Source organism: Salvelinus alpinus, chromosome 29 (assembly GCF_045679555.1).
Source record: "Salvelinus alpinus chromosome 29, SLU_Salpinus.1, whole genome shotgun sequence".
In the NCBI taxonomy this organism is placed as follows: Eukaryota; Metazoa; Chordata; class Actinopteri; order Salmoniformes; family Salmonidae; genus Salvelinus; species Salvelinus alpinus.
In genome coordinates, this window is record NC_092114.1 from 27,122,932 (window position 1) to 27,144,018 (window position 21,087).

The 21,087-nt window shown below is 40.6% G+C and overlaps 2 protein-coding genes across 9 annotated transcripts in view; one reads left to right on the forward strand and one right to left on the reverse strand.

The window, feature by feature from the left end:
• The window catches only part of LOC139559420 (eyes absent homolog 3-like), a 30,008-nt gene extending 26,544 nt beyond the window's left edge, over window positions 1-3,464 (forward strand). For all 8 annotated transcript variants that reach the window (XM_071375432.1, XM_071375427.1, XM_071375430.1 and 5 more), the window contains one exon: window positions 71-3,464. In XM_071375432.1, the coding sequence (XP_071231533.1) occupies window positions 71-151 (81 nt within the window). In that variant the 3' untranslated portion in view covers window positions 152-3,464. The remainder of the gene's footprint in view (window positions 1-70) is intronic.
• A 3,454-nt stretch (window positions 3,465-6,918) lies between these two features.
• On the reverse strand, window positions 6,919-10,264 carry LOC139559421 (XK-related protein 8-like). The gene is made up of 3 exons (XM_071375436.1): window positions 9,557-10,264; window positions 8,923-9,113; window positions 6,919-8,612 (listed from the first exon to the last, which is right to left on the reverse strand). Exons 1-3 carry the CDS (start codon window positions 9,919-9,921, stop codon window positions 7,843-7,845), a joined length of 1,326 nt encoding a protein of 441 aa, XP_071231537.1. The 5' UTR covers window positions 9,922-10,264; the 3' UTR covers window positions 6,919-7,842.
• Window positions 10,265-21,087: the final 10,823 nt, after the last annotated feature.

Sequence of the window (21,087 nt, forward strand, 5' to 3'; positions counted from 1 at the left end):
ACTCAACACTCCAGTAAATTAGTCTTGGTGTATTGATTTGACTGTTGGCATCTCTGCTCTGTTTTTGCAGCACAACATGCCTTTCTGGCGTATCTCCACCCACGGGGACCTAGTATCCCTGCACCAAGCTCTGGAGCTAGACTTCTTGTAGAGCGGAAGGGATAGAGGTCTGACACAGAGGGAAACAGTCAGTCACACCACTGTTCGCTTGTGGAGTGACTTCTTTTCTTTATTATTATTATTAGGTACTCGGCTCCACCCCAGCCCTCTGAAATACACACACACACCCTTACACACCTGCTGGCCCTAGTGAGTTACTCTTGCCCCAGTGTGATGGCCATGGACTGAACTGAGGTGGACTTGGGGATGGCAGTGGTTGGGAAGGAGACTGGACAGATATACTCTCTGATGCAGGGCTCCTGCCCAGCAGCACTCTCCCTATGGCAGCTATCCTGGCACTGGGCACAGCAGTCAGAGAGGACACAACTAAAGGGAAGAAGACAAACCTCTGGCTCCACAACCCACAGGCTGTTGTTCCTCTGTGTTCATCCCAAATGACACCCTATTCCCTATGCAGTGTACTACTTTTGACTAAGTAGTGACTATATATGGAAAAGGTTGCCATTTGGGATGCACACTGTCTCTCATTCGTGGATCGACCAAAGCAAAGGTCTGCAGCAATGTCGGGCATCACGGACGGACGCTTTGGATTGTTTTAGAGCCCTCAGTAGCTATACATGAAAGGATAATGTCACTAAATTAATTATTTTTATCATTTTTAGGTTATTTTGCACTCATTCCAAAGCTTGAAAACAGAATTCAATGTTACTGAGGCAGCATTGAGTGGGGTTGGTAATTGATTTCGTTTTTCTAAGCATATGATGAGATGGCTACTTAGGAATGACCTTCAATTGCCTTCTGGATGTAACCTTTCTACTAGCTATACTCTAGTACTGACAATGTCCTCCATGGAGTTAGAATGTTGTGTTGATAGAATGCTCATTATAAAACCACCCTTCTTTCAGCTGTCCCGACCTCTCCACTGTGTCAGACTTCAACAGCCTAACAGTCTTCTGTGGTCTTTTTACATAAACTGATGTGTGGCAAAGACAATGACTCAATGAAGAACCTAGCCTGTACTTCACTGCATGATATCTATGGACCCCAGGTTGCTGTATATTATTACCTAAGATAAGCCAAACCAGGCCTTTCTGTAAATTAACTTTAAAAGACCAAGGATGGGCCTTCAAAACAATGTGTAATTTCTTCAGCATTGTGCTGAAGTTCAATGTGTGTACATGTATACATAACCTTTTAGAAGCTGTCCCCACTGGGCTAACTGTTCCTCAGAGCACAGCCCTAAGTGTCCTTGAATTCCTGCAAAGGGACTTAAACTTGACAAATAGCATTTAAAAGCAGTTCGCTGAAAGGAATGGCAAATGGCACAATTCAATCACATGTTGTTTAAGATACAGTGCAATTGTTGTTATTGTTCAATACTGGAAATTATGTTAGACCAAGTCACAGGAGGTTTGTCTAGTCAATGTGGTCCTGATTACCTCGCATGACAGATATTTTCCATCACAAAGATCAACTGCTTGAGTCATTGATAAATGGAAATGTGTGTAGGTCGCAATTGTAAAATCAATCTATAGTTGATTTGCATGGTGCGGGTCACACACAAGCCCAGATACCATTATTTCAATGTGGTGGGTAACTTACCAAAAATATGTGTTGAATTAATTCCCAAGTGTGACATCAGTTTCCAAATACCACAGATTTTCCTATTGTCACATTTTGAATAGAGAAACAGCAGCATACAAAGATATGTCCCCAAGTTGGTAATTCATCTGTGAACTAGCTGGGGTGCCCAAAAAATATACAGCCGCTGTCTGTTTGCAGTGTAGTCAGTCGATCAACCCTCGTCATTATACATATTGGGGGGGAAAACAGGGATGATCGTGCAATACATTTCTGGTCAGTGGTAATGGTATGCCTGTTATTAACTGGTCTATATTTCAAGGGACATTTTGTTGCCGCATGTAGCTAGCTGGTCAAGAGAGGTGGTTAGAGGGTTGATATTATTAAACCCTGGTCTGTGTGAGATTAGGACTAAACAATACTGAGCCTGAAGAAGATTTGGCCGTTTTACACACCCCTGCAGCTTGACCGTTAAGAATGTGTTCTTTGTGTATTTGTTTGCATCTTTCTAGAGTGTCTTGTACATATTTATATTGTGCCTTTTTAGCCATCTATATTGTATATGAATATATCATCTCTAAGGGAAATACTTAAGTTGTGTTAAATGCATTTATCAAACATGGTTGTTGTTACACTTTAGTTTAAGTGTTATTTTACTAATACCTTTTTTTACCGTCATTAATCGGTGCTGAAATCTTTTATTTGTAACTATCAGTAGCACTGAAAAGCTTACTGTATGTGAATAACGTATTTTTTCCTTTTGAATAAGTTTTATTTTCTTGTTTTGATTGTCCTGCCGATGACAAATGTTACAGCGGAAATTCTCTCCTTTAAAGACATTCGCAGCTTTGTTCACCAAGTCATAGCATCCTTCCCTTTGTTGAAAACTGAATCCCAATGCTGTCACGTAGCATTTCTGAGTCGCTGTGAATGGCTTTTACTGCTTAGACAATCAAATCTGTATCACATGGTACTTTGAATGGTGCCCGGATCCACCGCCTATGGTGAAGCATGTATATAGACTTGCAGTATGTTTGGTGTATGTTCTCCTAAAACAGTACATGTTACTACCTAATGGAGTTAAGAGGAAATGGATGCATTGTAAAATGATGAATTAGATCCTTTAGAATGGAAGGGTGTCCTGGACATGGCATTTTGTGAAGTTGACACACATTTGTAAGTCAGCATACCCAAACCAAAATCCCTTTTATTGTTGAACTGATCATTAGATCTTGTTTAGTTTTGTTTGCCTTTCACCCTTTTAGTTGGTATGATTTAGTTTGTTTTATGTTAGGTGTTTACGGTGCATGTATTTCTATCAGAGATGGTTTCTGATTTAAAGTACTCTGTTGCTACAAAAATGGATTGTTAAAAAAAAAGCTGGGTCTGCTTTTTGCATTTCCCTTGGATTTGTGTTGAAGACTAAGAACTATGTACAATTTTATAAGTGCATTTAGACCAGTCTCTGTTGGCTGTCATTGTAGTGTTTTACATTTCAACTGTCAAATGCAAGGAGCTATGAAGGCACAGCTTTGTAGGGACATATCTGGCTCAACTTGATCATGTTATTTCTTGAATACTCAGCTAGTGTGACTATCTTCTGTAGAAAAAAAGCCTTGATGATTAAACATTTAAGTGACTTGTTTTCCCACCCCACTTTTTTTGTCTGGGACTGGAACACTGTTGAAGGCCCAATAAGGTTGTCCTGTGTATATTAACACTCAAGGGCAATTGTAAATACAAATAAAATGACTTTGAAAGTGCCTGGTTTTCATCGTCTTTGCACATTTTATAGTCATGTTTGCATACAAAGAACAAAAAATGCAAATGTACACCACAAAGTGCTTCAGAACCTCTCACTAGCAGCTGTATGAAAATGATTGTGTGAGATGACACTTATTAAATCCCCTGAGTTTATTACCATATAATCATAAAAATGTTCACGCTGGAGGCCCTGCTAACATTTCAGTATGTAACCCTGATCAGCTGTGGTCATGAGACTGCAGTAGTAAGAACTTCATGACAATGATACACATTTCTGGAATGTTTACCGTGCTATGGGAAGCTCAATTCGTCTAATAGTTTGCCCCGATGACTTCAGAGGCTCTGTCCCCTTCCTCTGATGGAATGTACCACCGGCCCGGTTCAAATCGTCGGCAGCTCAGAGATCAGAAATCAGTTTTGATTTCTGGATTAACAACCTTGTGCTATACTGGGGCACAAGGTTAAGGCTATTACTCAGTGGTTTTCTTCCATGCTATGCCAGAGGCCTGGGTCTAACAACTTCAAACTGCCTAATTCGGAGCTGCTAAAGCAGGATTTTAAAGAGCTGATAACTTTGAAAGACTCAAGACAGCGGTCAATCATCGTCTTTACAAATGTGATCACTGTCCTATTGCATGTATTAAACCCTTTGATGCATACAATCACATATTTGTGATCATTGAGTGCACGGTCCCTGCAGCGAACCATCACTAATATGATTGGAACAGTAGCAACAAAACGTATGATGCAACAAACACGTCTAAACTATCATTGTCTGAAAAACATCCAAATAATGTTTTGTACTAATTGGAAATAAGTCTTCACAACTTTATTCCTCAATTTCATATTTTATTGTAAAAGATAAACGCGAACATCATCCAATCATCACCCGAACACATCCACAGCCAAAGTCATTCCATAAACCAGTCTAAATAACAGGTTGAGCTGACCAAAACATAAGTTAGTGACTTAACAGTTAGACTTATTTACAATGTGCCACATCTCTGGTGAGCACAAGGGAGAAATGCAATATTGTTTAGAAAAGAGATGCGTGTCAGCTAAATTAACAGCAGTTAAATTCTTTATGATGGCAGCCATGTTTGTTTGACAAGTAAATACTCCCTAATCCCAGAATGCCATTCACAATAAAACGCAAATAAACAAATTCAACAATGGCTGCGCCCTTTGCCTGAAGAATTTAGATTTGTAATATGCTGAAAAGTGGCCAAACTTCAATGTACTTGTTATAGTGTATACAAGAACTGGAGCACATGACTTGACAAGTCATTTACAGTTTTTGACAAATCGCAAAGCAAATAAAATGTTATCACCTCTCAGATCATCACTCCAAATAGAAGCCTACTGCCTAGCCTAACCATACGAAAGTTTATCAGGGTTGTCAAGTTTGGATGAATCCACTATGATGGGGGATTTATCAATAAATAGTGGCAAACACAGGAGAAGTTTATAAGCTAAATAAAAAATTAAACCCCTGGAGGGGGGGGGGGGGGATTCGCTGGCAGCCCTGAGGTACCATAGTTACAATCTGATGCCACGTTCAAACAACTGGGAACTCAGAAAGACAACTTTGAACTCTGAAAAAAAAAAACTCCGACTGGGATTCTTTTTTTGAACGGTCATCCAACTCGGGCCTCTTTCTAGAGCTCCAACTTTCCGACCTGAAGATCACTGACATCATGATTTGACCCCGAGGAGGTGCGGTATATAGCCAATATACCACAGCTAAGGGCTGTTCTTAAGCACGACGCAACACAGAGTGCCTGGACACAGCCCTTAGCCGTGGTGCATTGGCCATATATCACAAACCCCCGAGGTGCCTTATTGCTATTATAAACTGGTTACCAACATAATTAGAGCAGTAAAAATAAATGTTTTGTCATACCCGTGGTATATGGTCTGATATACCATGGCTGTCAGCCAATCAGCATTCAGTGCTGAACCAACCAGTTTATAATAACCTAATATCCAACGTTTCGACAGAACAGCTGTCTTCATCAGGGTATAATGACAAACACTACGGGGCACTAGTTTAGTGTCTAAGGACACACACAGGTGTCTGTAATCATGGCCGGGTGTGGCCTGATATCATTGGTTAATTCCCAGATTCCCAAAAAAACATGAAGGGATAGCATACCATCGTAGATACAATTTGGCTACACACATTTACAATGAGTAGCAAAATCACAATGGTTTCAGATCAAAGTCTACATTGAGACCAAAGGGCGCAAGGGTCTTTAAATGAAAGATCCAGGCATCCTCTCGTTGTACTAATAAATTGTCGAGGTCACCCCATCTCCTAGGGAGGGTGACATGTTCGATGCCGATATAACATTGGGGCGAAATCGAGTGGTTCACTTCCAAAAAGTGGGCCGCAACTGGGTAAGTCGAGTTTTTGCACCTAATGGTGCTACGATGCTCCGAGATTTGTACTTTTAATTCGCGCTTTGTTTTACCCACATACTTTTTACCACATGGACAAGTTATAAGATAAATAACTGCCTTAGTGGAGCACGTGATAACACCTTTGATAGGGATCTGTTTCCCTATTTGGGAGTGTTTGATTGATCTACATTTTTAAGTGCTATTGCATTGAGCGCAGCCATTACACTAGTAATTTCCATCCAGTAGAGGCGCAAATGGACATTGTGCAGGGATATTTAAGGGTGGTAAATCAATTTATCTGAGATTTCTGCCCAACGAGAATACGACCAAGTGAGGGTCCGATACTGTCATCGGATCATAGAATGTGCCAATGTGTGTGAAAGGTTCCCGTAATTTGTTCAGAACACTTTGAATAGCGTGTAGGTAGAACGCAAGAATGCTTATTTTTGCAAGACTTGTCCATTAAAGAGTTTATGTCTCGATTAGTTTTGAAATTTTCAATGACAGTATTAATCTGACCATTTTTGTACCCCCTCCTTTAATTTGCTTTGCGTCTCAGACATATTTCTGTCGAAGTCTGTTTTTTTGCAAATTCTTTTGATTCGACATAATTGGCTATAGGGCAAACTGTTTTTCAATAAACTGTTACGATCAGTAGGTTTCCTGAAAAGATCAGTGTATAGAACATTATCCTCAAACAAAATCAGAAGATCAAGGAAACTGATTTGACGTGTGTCAGATTGTATAGTAAATCTCAGGTGCTCCGAACCAGAGTTAAAAGAAGCATGGAATGCCTGGAGCTGTTTCACTTCACCCCTCAATAGAACAAAAATATCAATGTACCGTTTCCAAATAAGAACGTTAGACAATATGTTTTGTTGTTGAGAGGATTGAAAATGGACTGTTTCTCCATGTAACCCACATACACATGAGCATAGTTAGAAGCCTTAGTGGATCCCATAGCAGTACCCTTCGTCTAAATAAAGAAATCATTTAGAAACATGAAGTAGTTGTGTGTGAGTACTATTTCAGCCAATGTTATAATGCATGCACTGGAAGGTAGTTCATTAGGGTCACGTTGCAGAAGAAAATGTTCCATAGCTTCAATACCGCCCTCGTGTGGAATATTCTGTTTAACGACTCAACATCAAAAGTAACTAACCATGTATTATCAGGGAGAGAATCAAGAGATTCACTAATAGAGATCATACTGCTGGTGTCCTGGACAGTAAAGATAGTGTTCTGAAATTAGGAAGTGGGGTCACTTCTGAGTTTCTTGTAAGAGGTGTTGTCAAGCAGTTGTCTATGACACTCCTTTACATAAACTGTACTATCCATGAGTATAACCGACCCACCCTTATCAGCAGGGCGGGTAAGGACTGACGTATCGGATTTCAAGCAAAGCTTGTGTTTCATTCTCTTAAATTATGGAAGGATATGTACTCCTGTTTTGTTCTGAAGGAGATTACCAACATATTTTTCAACGAGTCTACAATATCTCTCAATAGAGTGATTGCGATTGGCTGGAGGTACAAAATAACTCTTACTTCTAAAAGGAGTTGGAGTATGTGCAGGACATGTTCAGTAGAAATATCACGATTAGGGGAGCTGAAGTTTTCCATTAAACAGATGTTCCAACATCAAAAAACCACTGCTAGCCAGCACCTCGCCTAAACAGGTGTGCCTTTCTTTCGCCTCCAGATTCATCTGTAAAAGACACATTGGTCTCAGCATAACTCCCTGTCAAAATAAAGTTTAAATATTTTTTCTTAAAGGAACTTGGTATTTTCACCAGTGGGAAGAGCTGACACAGGCATCTGTCATTTGGATTCCATCTCCACATGTGACAGACCATTTAGTCATTGTGGGTAAATTGTGACTGAATGACTAATTGAGACTGACTGCAATGTCGGCTGCAATGTCAAACAAGCCCATACAGCCTTCTCCATGTGTAGGAGGTCTCTGATGATCCATTCAGGAGTAAAAGTTATCAGCTAAGTTCCTCATCCTCTTATTGACTCTGATGACCGGTTCTGGAGGGCCTGATGAGGTTTTGACTGGTTCTGTAGGACCCATTCTATGGCTCATAAGCCTAGAGTCCACTTCGTCATGGCAATCTGAGGTGAGATACTCTGGCTCAGACCTTGGCTCCGGCTCGAGGCAACACTCGTCTTCTCTTAGCTGTGTGATCTTTGGGTGACTGTACTTGTAGTATATCACCTTAAGACCGAGCCCAACAATGTAGAATGAGATCATAATGCCAAGGATGACATAGGGATCTAGTGGCAGTTCTAAATATGGAGGGTTCTTCTTCATCTGCCACACCCAAAGACCACAAAGCATACCAATATCCACTCCTATCCAGGTGTGGTAGAGGGTGCTCTGGCACCTGGTGTCCCCCTTTATCACATTGAACCAGCTGAAATACCAGATGAGTCCTATGGTGGCCCGGTAGAGCCATTCTCCACCGGCGCTGTCCATGAAGTCTGTCTTGAGTCGCCAGGCGAAGAAAAAGAGAACCATCCAGGAAGACAGGAAGTGGGCAGTGATAAAGCAGGGGAAGGCTGAGGCAAAGAGGGCGACTGCTGCCACACGTGGACCAATAAGGAGCAGGTTCCACAGGAAGTAGACCACGGAGGAGAACCAGCCCTGCTTGGCCTTGTCAGGGAGGAAGGAGCGCAGGGAACGGTGGTACATGGTCACACTGACGGCGATGGCAGATGCTGAACCAAGTGCCTTCAAGACTGAGGGAGAGAGAACACCAACACAGGATGTTAAATAACAGACTGATCAACTAACTGACAATGGATGAAATTATAAAAATGTATCATAATGTTTGGAGTCTGTACTCTTAGATTATGAGTAGGGTCAGGAGAAAACTCTGAAGCCTAGTTACAGGGCAATACCAGCCACAATGTGTCATACCTCTAGGACTGTCACATTTGGCTCCCTATTTTATGCACTACTTGACGAGGGCACATAGGGCTCTGGTCAATGTTGTGTATGATATAGGGTGTCATTTGGGACGCAGTCTCTGTCTATACATGTATGTACTTGTGATGGGCTCAACCTCTCCCCTCTGGACAATGATAGTGATCATGAGGACAAGCTGTGGGGTGCTCTCAGAGAAAGCCTCGATGAGGCGCAGCAGGCTTAGGTCATGGGTCAGATACACAGCATCGCTGTCCATGTAACGCTTTCCACAGCAGAAGCCACATATCGAGATCCTCACCACACCAGCATATCTAGAATGACAGCCAAGCAGTATGTGTAACTTGAGACTTGATTTTATACACCATATTCACCATCTTAATTCTATAATACAAAGAAGTGTGGTTAATGGTGTTTCTGCCTTGAGATGAGTGGGAAACTCAGAGAACTGACTACTCATTTACTTCAATGATGTACTACTCCATGAATGTACAACTCTGACAATGTACTCTGGAATGTTTATGTATCATTTAAAACATGCTATTATGCAATTGTATTTGCTGTACTTTTCCTGTCAGCCGGGACTATTCCTTTCAACTGCAACACAATCAGTGGAGCAGAAAGGGAAACGGAGGAGAATTCTTAAAGGAGCCTTGCTTGCCAGACTCACAAGGACTCTGAAAACAACCTTTTTATATTATAAACACAACCTGTGCTGTTTCCAGTTCAACACCAAGTTAACACAGTTGAACTCCACCTGAGGTAGACTCCCATCTGGAAAAGATGTAGGATCTTGAGAGAGCAGAGGTTCTTCACAAGGCTCTCAGTCCTGGTCTCAGTCCCGTCCTTGTCATAGTGGTACCACAGCCAGCTGAAAGCCTGGACCAGGGCTGAGGAACCTAGGAGTAGAAACACCAGCAGTCCCATGAACACATAGTCCTCTTCCTGATAAAAAGACACCACCGCCCACGCAGCCAGTCCCACATCCAGGAGAAAGAACACCAGACCACTGACTGTCAACAGGAAGTCAGATACTGGGTACTTGAAGAGAGGGCTTCCCCCGTCCTCCTCCATGATGACTGAGTAAATCTCAATTCCACACGTTTGCGGTTGCTCTAACATTTAACCACCAAATGGAAAAGCTAAAAGGAGAAGAAAAAACGCAGCCGCTACTTGTGACTCCTGCTCACTGAGTGACCCATCGACTGTGAAACTGAAGGTTTGCAAACAGCAAAGTCCAGACAGTTTAAGTACACACACTTCCAAACAAATCCCCACTCCTCCAACATGTTTTGTGGAGGGAGAAGAGAAATATGTAAAGCACATTGACATACAGAGAGGTAAGTTGTCCACAACCTGAGCAGATGATAAAAGACAAGCAAATTAACAAAGTTACTGAGGTCCCTATGGATCCTCATGTAACATACAGTTAAAGTACAAAAGTTCCATACTTGCTACTGCACTTCAATGTACATGTTTGAAGACCGAGGTGTGAGCATTACTCATATGCCCACACACAGCCTGGTATCATAGACTAGATGTAACAGATTTAGTTTACTAAGACACTCAAAATAGTATGATATATATATTTGGTATGGTTAGATAAAAAAAAAAGGCTAAATGTAACATTTTACTAAATGGAGTGTCTCAGATATACATACAGAATAATGCAAAATGCTCTGAGACCAGGTTGCCACATGATATGAGATTATAGTATAATGGGCCCTAACGCCAGGTTCAGCAATTTACCCATCTAAGTGTGTCTTCAAAATAATATCTAGAGAGAAAGTCTGTGTGTCTGGTACAGTGAATTCACTGCCCATTTAACCAAATGAAAACGGGAAACTCACCCACAACTTTATGATATATATTTTGTCAATTTTTTTTAAGGACTCACCTCAAATATTGCCACCACCTCAGCACAAGCAAGCTAATGTTAGCCTGTAAGTAAACACAGGAGTCTTATTTAGTTGATAGTCATGATAGTATTTTGCATGTCATGTATTCTATGTACATTGTTATTGTATGAGTGTTTATTCTTTCGTGACTAATACATCTTAGTCGATTTGAGTAAATGCATTCCTCGTTTATAGAGTACTCTTTGACTATACCTTCATAATTTAGTAGGTATTTTGGTAAATCTTATTTACACTATAGGCTACACACAGCATTATGCATAGGCTCTAACTTTACATCTCTGGCTAGGATAGATTTGATAATTAAAGAATGGACTGTGGTCACTATAAACAGTTCATACAGTGGCTTGTGAAAGTATTCACCCCCTTGGCATTTTTCTTATTTTGTTGCCTTACAACCTGGAATTAAAATTGATTTTAGGGGGGGTCTGTATCATTTGATTTACACAACATTCCTTTCACTTTGAAGATACAAAATATTTTTTGTGAAACAAACAAGAAATAAGACAAAAAAACAGAACTTTAGCGTGCATAACTATTCACCCCCCCCTCCAAAGTCAATACTTTGTAGAGCCACTTTTTTTGCAACAATTACAGCCCACAAATTTTCTATAGGCTTGAGGTCAGGGCTTTGTGATGGCCACTCCAATACCTTGGAAGTATGCTTGGTCATTGTCCATTTGAAAACCCATTTGCGTCCAAGCTTCAACTTCCTGACTGATGTCTTGAGATGTTGCTTCAATATATACACACAATTTTACTTCCTTGCTGAGCGGCCTTTCAGGTTATGTCGATATAGGACTTGTTTTACTGTGGATATAGATACTTTTGTACCCGTTTCCTCCAGCACAAGGTCCTTTGCTGTTGTTCTGAGATTGATTTGCACTTTTCGCACCAAATTACATTCAACTCTAGGAGACAGAACACATCTCCTTCCTGAGCAGTATGACGGCTGTGTGGTCCCATGGTGTTTATACTTGCATACTATTGTTTGTACAGATGAACGTGGTACCTTCAGGCGTTTAGAAATTGCTTCCAAGGATGAACCAGACTTGTGGAGGTCTACGATTTCTTTTGATTTTCCCATGATGTCAAGCAAAGAGGCACTGGGTTTGAAGGTAGGCCTTGAAATACATCCACAGGTACACCTCCAATTGACTCAATTAGCCTATTAGCCTATCAGAAGCTTCTAAAGCCATGACAATTTTCTGGAATTTTTCAAGCTGTTTAAAGGCACAGTCAACTTAGTGTATGTAAACTTCTGACCCACTGGAATTGTGATACAGTGAAATAATCTGTCTGTAAACAATTGTTGGAAAAATTATTTGTGTCATCCACAAAGCAGATGTCCTAACCGACTTGCCAAAACTATATTTTGTTAACAAGAAATGTGTGGAGTGGTTGAAAAACAAGTTTTAATAACTCCAACCTAAGTGTATGTAAACTTCTGACTTCAACTGTATATTATTTTATACTAACACAATTGCTAAGAGAAAAATGTTGTTTAACAAGTAATCTTTTTCATCTTAAAGATAGCCTTTTTCTAAAATGTTTTATTAGATTGGAGAACAGTTTTAGAAGGATCTTAGACCATTCCTCCATACAGAATTTTTCCAGATTCTTGATAACCTTCATCTCCACTTATGTACTGCCCTCTCCAATTCAAACTACACGTTTTCAATGGGGTTCAATTCCAGGGACTGAGATGACCATTGCAAAATGTTGATTTTTTTGTGGTCAATTAACGATTTCTTTGGATTTTGATGTGTGTTTGGGATTATTGTCTTGCTGGAAGATACACCAAGTTTCAGCTTCCTGGCAGAGGCAGACAGGTTTTCGACTAAAATGTCCTGGTACTGGATAAAGTTCAAGATGCCGTCGACCTTAACAAGGGCCCCAGGACCATTGGAAGCAAAATAGCCCCTTAAATTTTACATTACATTTTAGTCATTCAGCAGACACTCTTATCCAGAGTGACTTACAGTTAATGCATTCATCAAAGATCCACCATATTTTACAGTAGGTATGAGGTACTTTTCTGCATGTGCATATTTTTTCACGCAAAAACCACCACTGGTGTGCGTGGCCAAAGAGCTCTATTTTCATGTCATCTGACCATAGCACCAGTTCCAATGCCGTTTATCAAACTATAGGTGTTTAAATTTGTTAGAAAAAGCTATTTGGCCACGCACACCAGTGGTGGGTTTTGCATCAAGTGAAAAAAAAAAGTTACTTTTTTAATTTGACCTTTTATTTAAGTCAGTTAAGAACAAATTCTTATTGTCAATGACGGCCTAGGAACAGCGGGTTAACTGCCTTGTTCAGGGGCAGAACGACAGTTTTTTTTTTTTCCTTGTCAGCTCAGGGATTCAATCTTGCAACCTTTCGGTTACTAGTCCAACACTCTAACCACTAGGCTACCTGCTGCCCCATGCATGAAATAATCCCATACCTACTGTAAAATATGGTGGAGGATCTTTGAGGTTATAGGGACATTTTGCTTCCACTGGTCCTTGAGCTTTCGGGAAAGTAAAAAAATCTGTCCTACTTGTCCGAAGGACTAATGTCAATTCCTGCTGAGTCAGTGTCTCTGTTACACTGACACCATGGTTGTGTCCCAAATGGCACCATATTTCCTATTTAGTGCACTACTTTTGATCAGAGCCCATAGACCCATAACTACTATGGGGCCTGGTAGAGCACTATATAGGGAATATGCTGACATTTGAGCCCGTATGACTGGAACAGAGCTGTCAGAACAGCGCAGTCAAAACAGCATCACCCCAGGGCTGTCAGAACAGAGCAGTCAGAACAGCATCACCCAAAGGCTGTCAGAACAGAGCAGTCAGAACAGAGCAGTCAGAACAGCATCACCCCAGGGCTGTCAGAACAAAGCAGTCAGAACAGTATCACCCCAGGGCTGTCAGAACAGAGCAGTCAGAACAGCATCACCCCAGGGCTGTCAGAACAAAGCAGTCAGAACAGTATCACCCCAGGGCTGTCAGAACAGAGCAGTCAGAACAGTATCACCCCAGGGCTGTCAGAACAGAGCAGTCAGAACAGCATCACCCCAGGGCTGTCAGAACAAAGCAGTCAGAACAGTATCACCCCAGGGCTGTCAGAACAGAGCAGTCAGAACAGCATGTAGCATATGTCAGAACAGAGCAGTCAGAACAGTATCACCCCAGGGCTGAACTGACTGTGGGCCTTTCAACATCAGCATGTCAGGAAAACACAGCAGACGTTTTGTTTTTTCATAACAAAGATACAAACATTAATACAAATGTGGTCTCTAATTAGTTTAAATTGGCTTGCTGATTATAACTGGTTTCTCTTTACTAGGCTACAACTACAATCAGGTTTTTATGATCAACGTACTGTACAGTATCACAATGAAGTTTGCTTTGAGTATAAAAAAGGCTACAAAAATACAGCAACTTTCAGTATAAACATATCATGTGAAAAATGTAACCTTTTGGATTGACTTTTGTCTGATGAACATATTTACATCTGTTTACACAGTCATGTCCTCATTTTGTACATTACTTATATTCTATATTTACATTTTGCACATAACTTACACATATTCCATATTAACCTTATGTACATTACTTGGCTGTTTACCTAGACTAGAACATCCATATATTGTAATAAATGACCCACCCACTTAACTTGATAGTTATCTAGAATGAGAAGTTCTTCATAATGTGGGAAACTGGTGGAGGAATATACTGTATAATACCTAAAGAATTCCATGTAGGAAAATACAAATGATAGGGGAGAACACTAGTTGGAATGACATTCCTGAATGTAATGAATCTACCCCATGTTTCTGGTCCCCACTAGTCTCCCCACTAGTCTCTCCCCACTAGTCCCCACTAGTCTCTCCCCACTGGTCCCCACTAGTCCTCCTCCTGTTTAACCAGACAGCAGCCAGGAGGACAGCAAAAGTAGCAGCAGCTTCCACACTCCCAATGATGAAACCTGCATTGTCATCCTCTGGAACTGAACAGAAGAAAAAAAATGTTAATGAATTATGGGTACTTGTTTAGGCGTTGGTCTTAGTATGACATAAGTCAGGGACACTCCTCTACAGCTTCTCAGTGCTTACAAAGATCGTATTACAGTTCTTATTGTAAATGTCCATGAGAAAATGGTAATTGGCTATGCAATTTGAAGTCAACAGTGCAGACATTAATTGCAAGTGACGTAATTATGATCTGTGGTATTCCAACTAGTTTTGGATTAAAACTCAACTGTGAAATGTTTTCCAACATTTGGCCGTTGACGAGTAAAAAATGGTCCCCAAAATTGGACTTCATTGGCCAGGAAAGAGGACACCTCTCCACACAGTAAATGCTTTATCATTGAGGTAATTCGTTTTTATTTTGCACGTTTGGGAATTTGTGGTTTGAGGTAAAAATAAATTAATAGCCTATGACTATATGCATAGAGTTAAATGTTTTACCAATATTCAAAGGCAAAAATGATCAATTAACATGACGGAGGTCCTTTTTGTGGACTGAAAATGTTAGCCTCTCTACATAGTATGCTGTAACATTCACAGTTTCTCTGTATGATCATAATTACTAACTCCAGTTGGTCTTGACAACCTGAGTGTTCCAGTCTGATGGTGACTTCATCCTCAGGGTATAATGACACAGGGCGAGACCCAGATGCAGACATAGGAGGCAGATGGTTCGAGTCTCTGATATTTATTGAACAACCAAGGGGCAGGCTAGAGGCAGGTCGAGGACAGGCAAAAGTTCATAAACCAGGTCAGAGTCCAAACGGTACAGGGCGGCAGGCAGGCTCGAGGTCAGGGCAGGCTGAATGGTCAGGCAGGCGGGCTCAGTGTCAGGGCAGGCAAGAGGTCAAATCAGAGTCTAGTAAAAAAACAGGAACTCAGAAAACACGCTGGTAAGCTTGACAAGACGAATTGGCAACAGATATCCATCTCTCTGTGACTGCTGATAACTTCATAACAAAGTTGACTACAAATACAAAGTTGTCAATGTCTTTGCAGTTGATACAAACAAGCAACGTATAAAAATATGCTTCAAATGAAAAATGAGATGACTGCATTAAATATAAACAGTAGGCTATGCATGCCTCTTTCAATCATATTGGAATACATTTAATGTTCAATCAATTGAGTGCTATGTTGCTAGGCTACTGTCTGCAATTTGTCTCAATATACTTCATTAAGTGTAGCTAATTTTCATTGGGTAAGCAATCAATATTTACAACCATAGGTTGTCATATCTCTCTAGGAGCTGATCCGTAGACAGTATTGTGAGGTAATTCTAATGTTAATGAAAGATTTGAATGGAGGATGCTGATCCAAGAGCAGCACTCCCTTTCTTTTGATCCTATCAGTATGAACACATGCTTCAACGAAGCACTTAACAACCGTTTTCTCAGCATTGTGTTTTTGGAAACGCATGTTACATTTTGGCCATTGTAGAAAAGACGCATAATTAAAGCAATTGTAAGCTTCAAAAGTTCCAGCGCTATCGGAAAACCGTGCCCAAGTTGAAACAAGAAGACCAGACTTCAAATCTTCAAAAAATGGTTTGTTTGCAGATTATGGAGTTATTTATTTTCATTAATAAAATGTAGTCTTCTAAATGTATAGGCCTATGGTGTTGGCATATGATGCAAGCGCCTTCGATTTCAGCAACAGGGAAGTGGACAGCCCCCCCCCCCCTCCCCAACTGGATCATGTACAAAACAGAACATGCCCCCAACTGCCTCTTACAAGTTAATGCTACGTGCTTGTTTGGGAAACACTTTTAAAAAGTTGGATAGTAAATAACTATGCATCTGGTACATTATGACCATCATAATGCTTAAGTTACATCACAACTGGGAAACCAGGCCCTGATCTGTCGGTCTCTCCTGGACTATGTCACCTTCAATGTTCTCCAGACAGTCCCAGGGAAAAGGGCCTCACAGTTAGAAAAACAATTGGCAGTTGGCTAAGCTATTGTTTACAATGTTTATTTGTCCAATTGTGTAAGCGACTATGCAGGGGCAAAGAGCAGAGGCACAGAGCATCTTGAGTATAAGACCTACAAATCCACGCTTCCCGAATTTCCAGCAACGTTATGAATAGGCCTAATAGTAGGTCACTCACGCCAAAGTTTGAGGTAGGCCAAATTGGAAGGTCGTCCCTTCAGGCCAAAATGTATGGTGCACGGTTTGAACCAGAACTGGTCATTTTGTTTCAGTCAAAGCATATATACTGCCTAGTGGCGCACAGTTTTGGCCACATAAAAAAAGAAATGTGACTATTCAGCTTCAGCTAACATCCTAAAATCTCGTTACAAATGAGGTGTTTTTGGTGTAACAGTAAAGTTATGGGCCTACTGTGCTACAGTATGCTATTATATTCGGTTCTGTTACGTAAAATATAATTCATCATTATGTGATCTTGCAGTAATTGATTCAGCTTCAGAAATTATTTTCCAGAAATATTTTAACCTGCTCTGTATTCTCAAACTGAAATAAATCAGGGCGCACTGCTCCCTCGAGCTCCTGCATCAATAAACCCCTGAACATAATGTAACATATCATACTAAATGTGAGTGTTGCTGATTTAAGTACTTGATAATACGAATTTCCCTGACACCATGTTGCCCTAGAGTCTAGACCAACAAGCCAGATTAACAGAAAAAAAAATCCTACGTTGGTGTAGGATTCATGCACTGATGTCCCTCTAGTAACAGCAGCAGTACTTCACAGCGCCACCTGATGGTGGAGTACTACCAGTAAAGAATCTAAGTTGACATTACATTGTATTTATCTTGATTTCAAAGCCTGTTTTCATGTGTCCTACTATCAGATACAGATGAGCCTAATCCAGGGCCAAAAGGCATTTTAAATGGAGTGCGGATACTGAAACAAAGCCAGGCATCTCTGTCTGTGGCTGCCAGTGTTCTGTTGATTGAACACCACAGCTCCTCCTCCATACCCCCAGGGTGCTATTCAATCAAAACCACCTTCTGGATTTCCTGGAGGAGTCAAAAACCACCTCCCTTTTCCTACACAAGCAAAGTTTGCTTGTTTCATGACTGTAAATATGGTTCTGAGAGCAGGAATAAACATTTAGACAGCAATGGAAGAATGCTGTGGTTGTTTTTTTCTTTTACTTATCCCGTAAATTATGTTACTGGGTTTGATTGAATGTGTTCTGTATTGTTCATAGTTCAAAACATATGTTTAATTGCTTTCTCTTGGGAAAGACCCCCCCTTTTGAAATATATACAGTATATTTTTTTCATTTCAGTGTGTTCATTTCAGAGGGATCACCGTTATGAATAAAGGATAAATAAATCCAAATATTTTTACCACCATATGACAACATCTAGTGGCGACAGGCTACTAGGGAAAAGGCCCATGGAACAGGCTTTACACCTCACTTTATTTCAAAACTGGATGGCCTACCCTAAAACCAGGCCTGGTCCGGGATTTGAACCCGGGACCTCTCACACCTGAAGCAAGAATCATACACCTAGACCAACGAGCGTGTCCTTGACACAAGGGGGCAGGCCGATAGACGTGGTTTCAGTCTGAATTTGTGTCATAAAAAATGGCTTACCAAAGATATTTATAACTAACCCAAGTCAGTTAATATGTGTTGTTTATAGTGGGAACAAATGAAGCATAGTGGGCAGAAATAGCCAAACTGGAGCTAGCTAGATCCTATTAGCGCGTTGTAGCATATATTTCCATTAGGGAACGCCTCTGTGAAGTGCGCATCTGCACAAACTCAATTCGGCCTTGCACTCCTTCTAAACAACGCAGGTTTTAAACTTTGGCAAAGAAATTTAGCAGTGTTCGTAACAGATTCTAGTTTTGGGAACAGACATGTATTGAGATCAGATGTTTCATCGATAACAACTTTAGCAGAATGTAGGCCCAGTTTCACCTAGCTCCATCCTCCCCCACTACCTGTGACTGGATTTCCTCTCACTACCATATTTGGTAGTAGTAAACTGTTCTAAACGGATGTTTCAGCTTTATAGCCCCTGTGACGTGTCTGGGTTACGCCTTCTGTCTGTGCCCTTACTGTATGATGCAAACACAATCCATTTCCTCATTATAAGTGGTATGTTAATGTGGCTATTGGAACACACTACAGGTAGAACTGTGTCGGAAAGAACCTGCCAGAAGGAAGAAACCACATCAGCCACTCCTGCCTTTACCACAGGCTCTGTACCTACCTTCAGTAAAGCCACAGATTCAGATAGAGGACAAGATGAGTTTGAGTGATTTTGAGATTCGCCTTGCCAGGATGGTTAGGAAATACCCAAACCTTTACAATTCAAAAGATACAAGTAAAAATGATAATGATTGGGTTCAAATCGCTCGTATTGTCAGCAAAGGCAAAAGAGAAATAGACTTACGTTTTTGCAGGACAACATGGAGAAGGCTGAGAGAGAACTATGCCAGGGAGCATAAGATCAAGATCACGAGCAGGAATTCAAGTGTTGGACCAGAAAGTCCTGAGATATTACAGGAGTTGGACTGGCTCTCCTCCTTCATAAAACACAAAACCCAACCGACCCAAGTTCCAGGAGGAAAGGTGAGCTGTGTAGCATATTTGATTGAAGTAAGACATTCAGAGGACTTTATCGTATTTTCTTCTGATTGATATAATATAATCTCACGGATGGGCGGGACCTAGTGGTTAGATGAGATGCTACGCCTAGGTTGACATGTATCTTCACAACGTTTATCTGTTCAACTCTCCTTGTGATAGAACTTCACTCGAGGGGGGAGGGGGTTCTCCACTCACACAGAAACATTGCAGTGAAAACACACCAACTAATTTATTGATGTTTTGAAAGAATTATAAATATAATATTTAGTTAGAAATTTATTTCTGTATTGTTTATAATTTCAGGAAATGTCCTTTGAACATACAACTAAGCTTTATAGAACCTCCTTGACAAGCTATTAACACAAAGGAGTTTTCTCCTTCTCATACTGGTGTCACGGTGTGTGTGTGTGTGCGTCCATTAATGCAAACCTTTAGTTTCTTATTATGCCACCAAGATTCTGTCAGGGAGAAGACAAGGAGAGACTGGAGGCAATCGAGGCTGCCGTTTAATCCCCTTGTCCACCCCTGCAGCAGACAGCACCTTTACCCCTCCTGTGACCACACACCCCAGATCCGACAGACCCACATCTACCCTGATACAGTCTGGGGACAGCCCCTCTTCATCTAAACCAAGCTCCAGCTCTACCAGTGGACCAGCCCAACTAAGGAAGAGGTCACATGACAGAGTAGATCAAGGCTCCAGTAAGAACCCTAAGAAGGCTGATAATACCAGAGAGCATAGGGTCAGTAGTATGGGAGGTAGTGATGATGACGCCTTACTTGGCCAAATGATAACTTCAATGCTCCACAAATTGCCAACTGAACTGAAGTCCCAAGCTAAATCAGAAATACATAAACTGCTTTCTGTAATGGAGGAAAAGCTCTCCCAGACTCAGCATCATAGTCGGAGAAAATAAGAGTACCATCAGTCTATTAACAAAAACTAGATTTAACACAAATATATATTTTAAAACATTTTATTTTGAAAACTGTAGCATAGGTTTTTATATTAACATGCATGATAGGCTAGAGTAAGTAAAGCATGTTTGCCAGCGTTATTTCAGATATACACTATGTGCAACGTCTTTTACAATTGAACATGTACTGTAACTAACAGCCAATGACGCTCTCCTGAGCTAATGCCTAAGCTTTAGGATATAGAGCAAACACCGTATTGTATTGCACAGGTGGTTATAACCCCAATCGGTCATATAAGAACATATGTTTGGGGTTTCAATTGGGAAATGAAATTCAAATCAAACTGAAATGAGTATGTAAAAGGTTATTGAATCTGTTTACTTGGTACATTTATCAAAGTCATCTTGAACCACCAACACTGTGTAAATAAAATCACACTGATTTGCACCTCTACCTGCCTGCCTGTTGCTGAATCTTTGCCCATACAACTACTACAAGCTCCCTATTTTACATTTGGTATGCAAAAGAGTGAGTATGCAAAAGAGTATTGCGCTGAATACAACAGGTGTAGACATTACAGTGAAACTCTTACTTGCAAGCCCTTAACCAAAAATGCAGTTTTAAGAAAAATAAGTGTTAAGAAAGTATTTACTAAAATAAACTGAAGTAAAAAATAAATAAATAAAAAACAAGATAATAATTAAAGAGCAACAATAAAATAACAGTAAAGAGTCTATATACAGGGGGAGGTGGTACAGAGTCAATGTGCGGGGGCACATTGTACTGTTAGGTTCTAATTTTTCAGAGTAAATAACTCACGGACACTAGAAAAGCTTAACCAAGTTT

Bases quoted from the DNA above. Each gene is read 5' to 3' on its own strand.
- LOC139559421 (XM_071375436.1), bottom strand. From the start codon at position 9,921: ATGTTAGAGCAACCGCAAACGTGTGGAATTGAGATTTACTCAGTCATC. The intron at 9,114-9,556 runs GTGGAGTTCAAC...CTGTCATTCTAG, and splicing joins CAGATGGGAGTCTACCTCAG to ATATGCTGGTGTGGTGAGGA. The intron at 8,613-8,922 runs GTACATACATGT...TCTCTCCCTCAG, and splicing joins AGAGGTTGAGCCCATCACAA to TCTTGAAGGCACTTGGTTCA.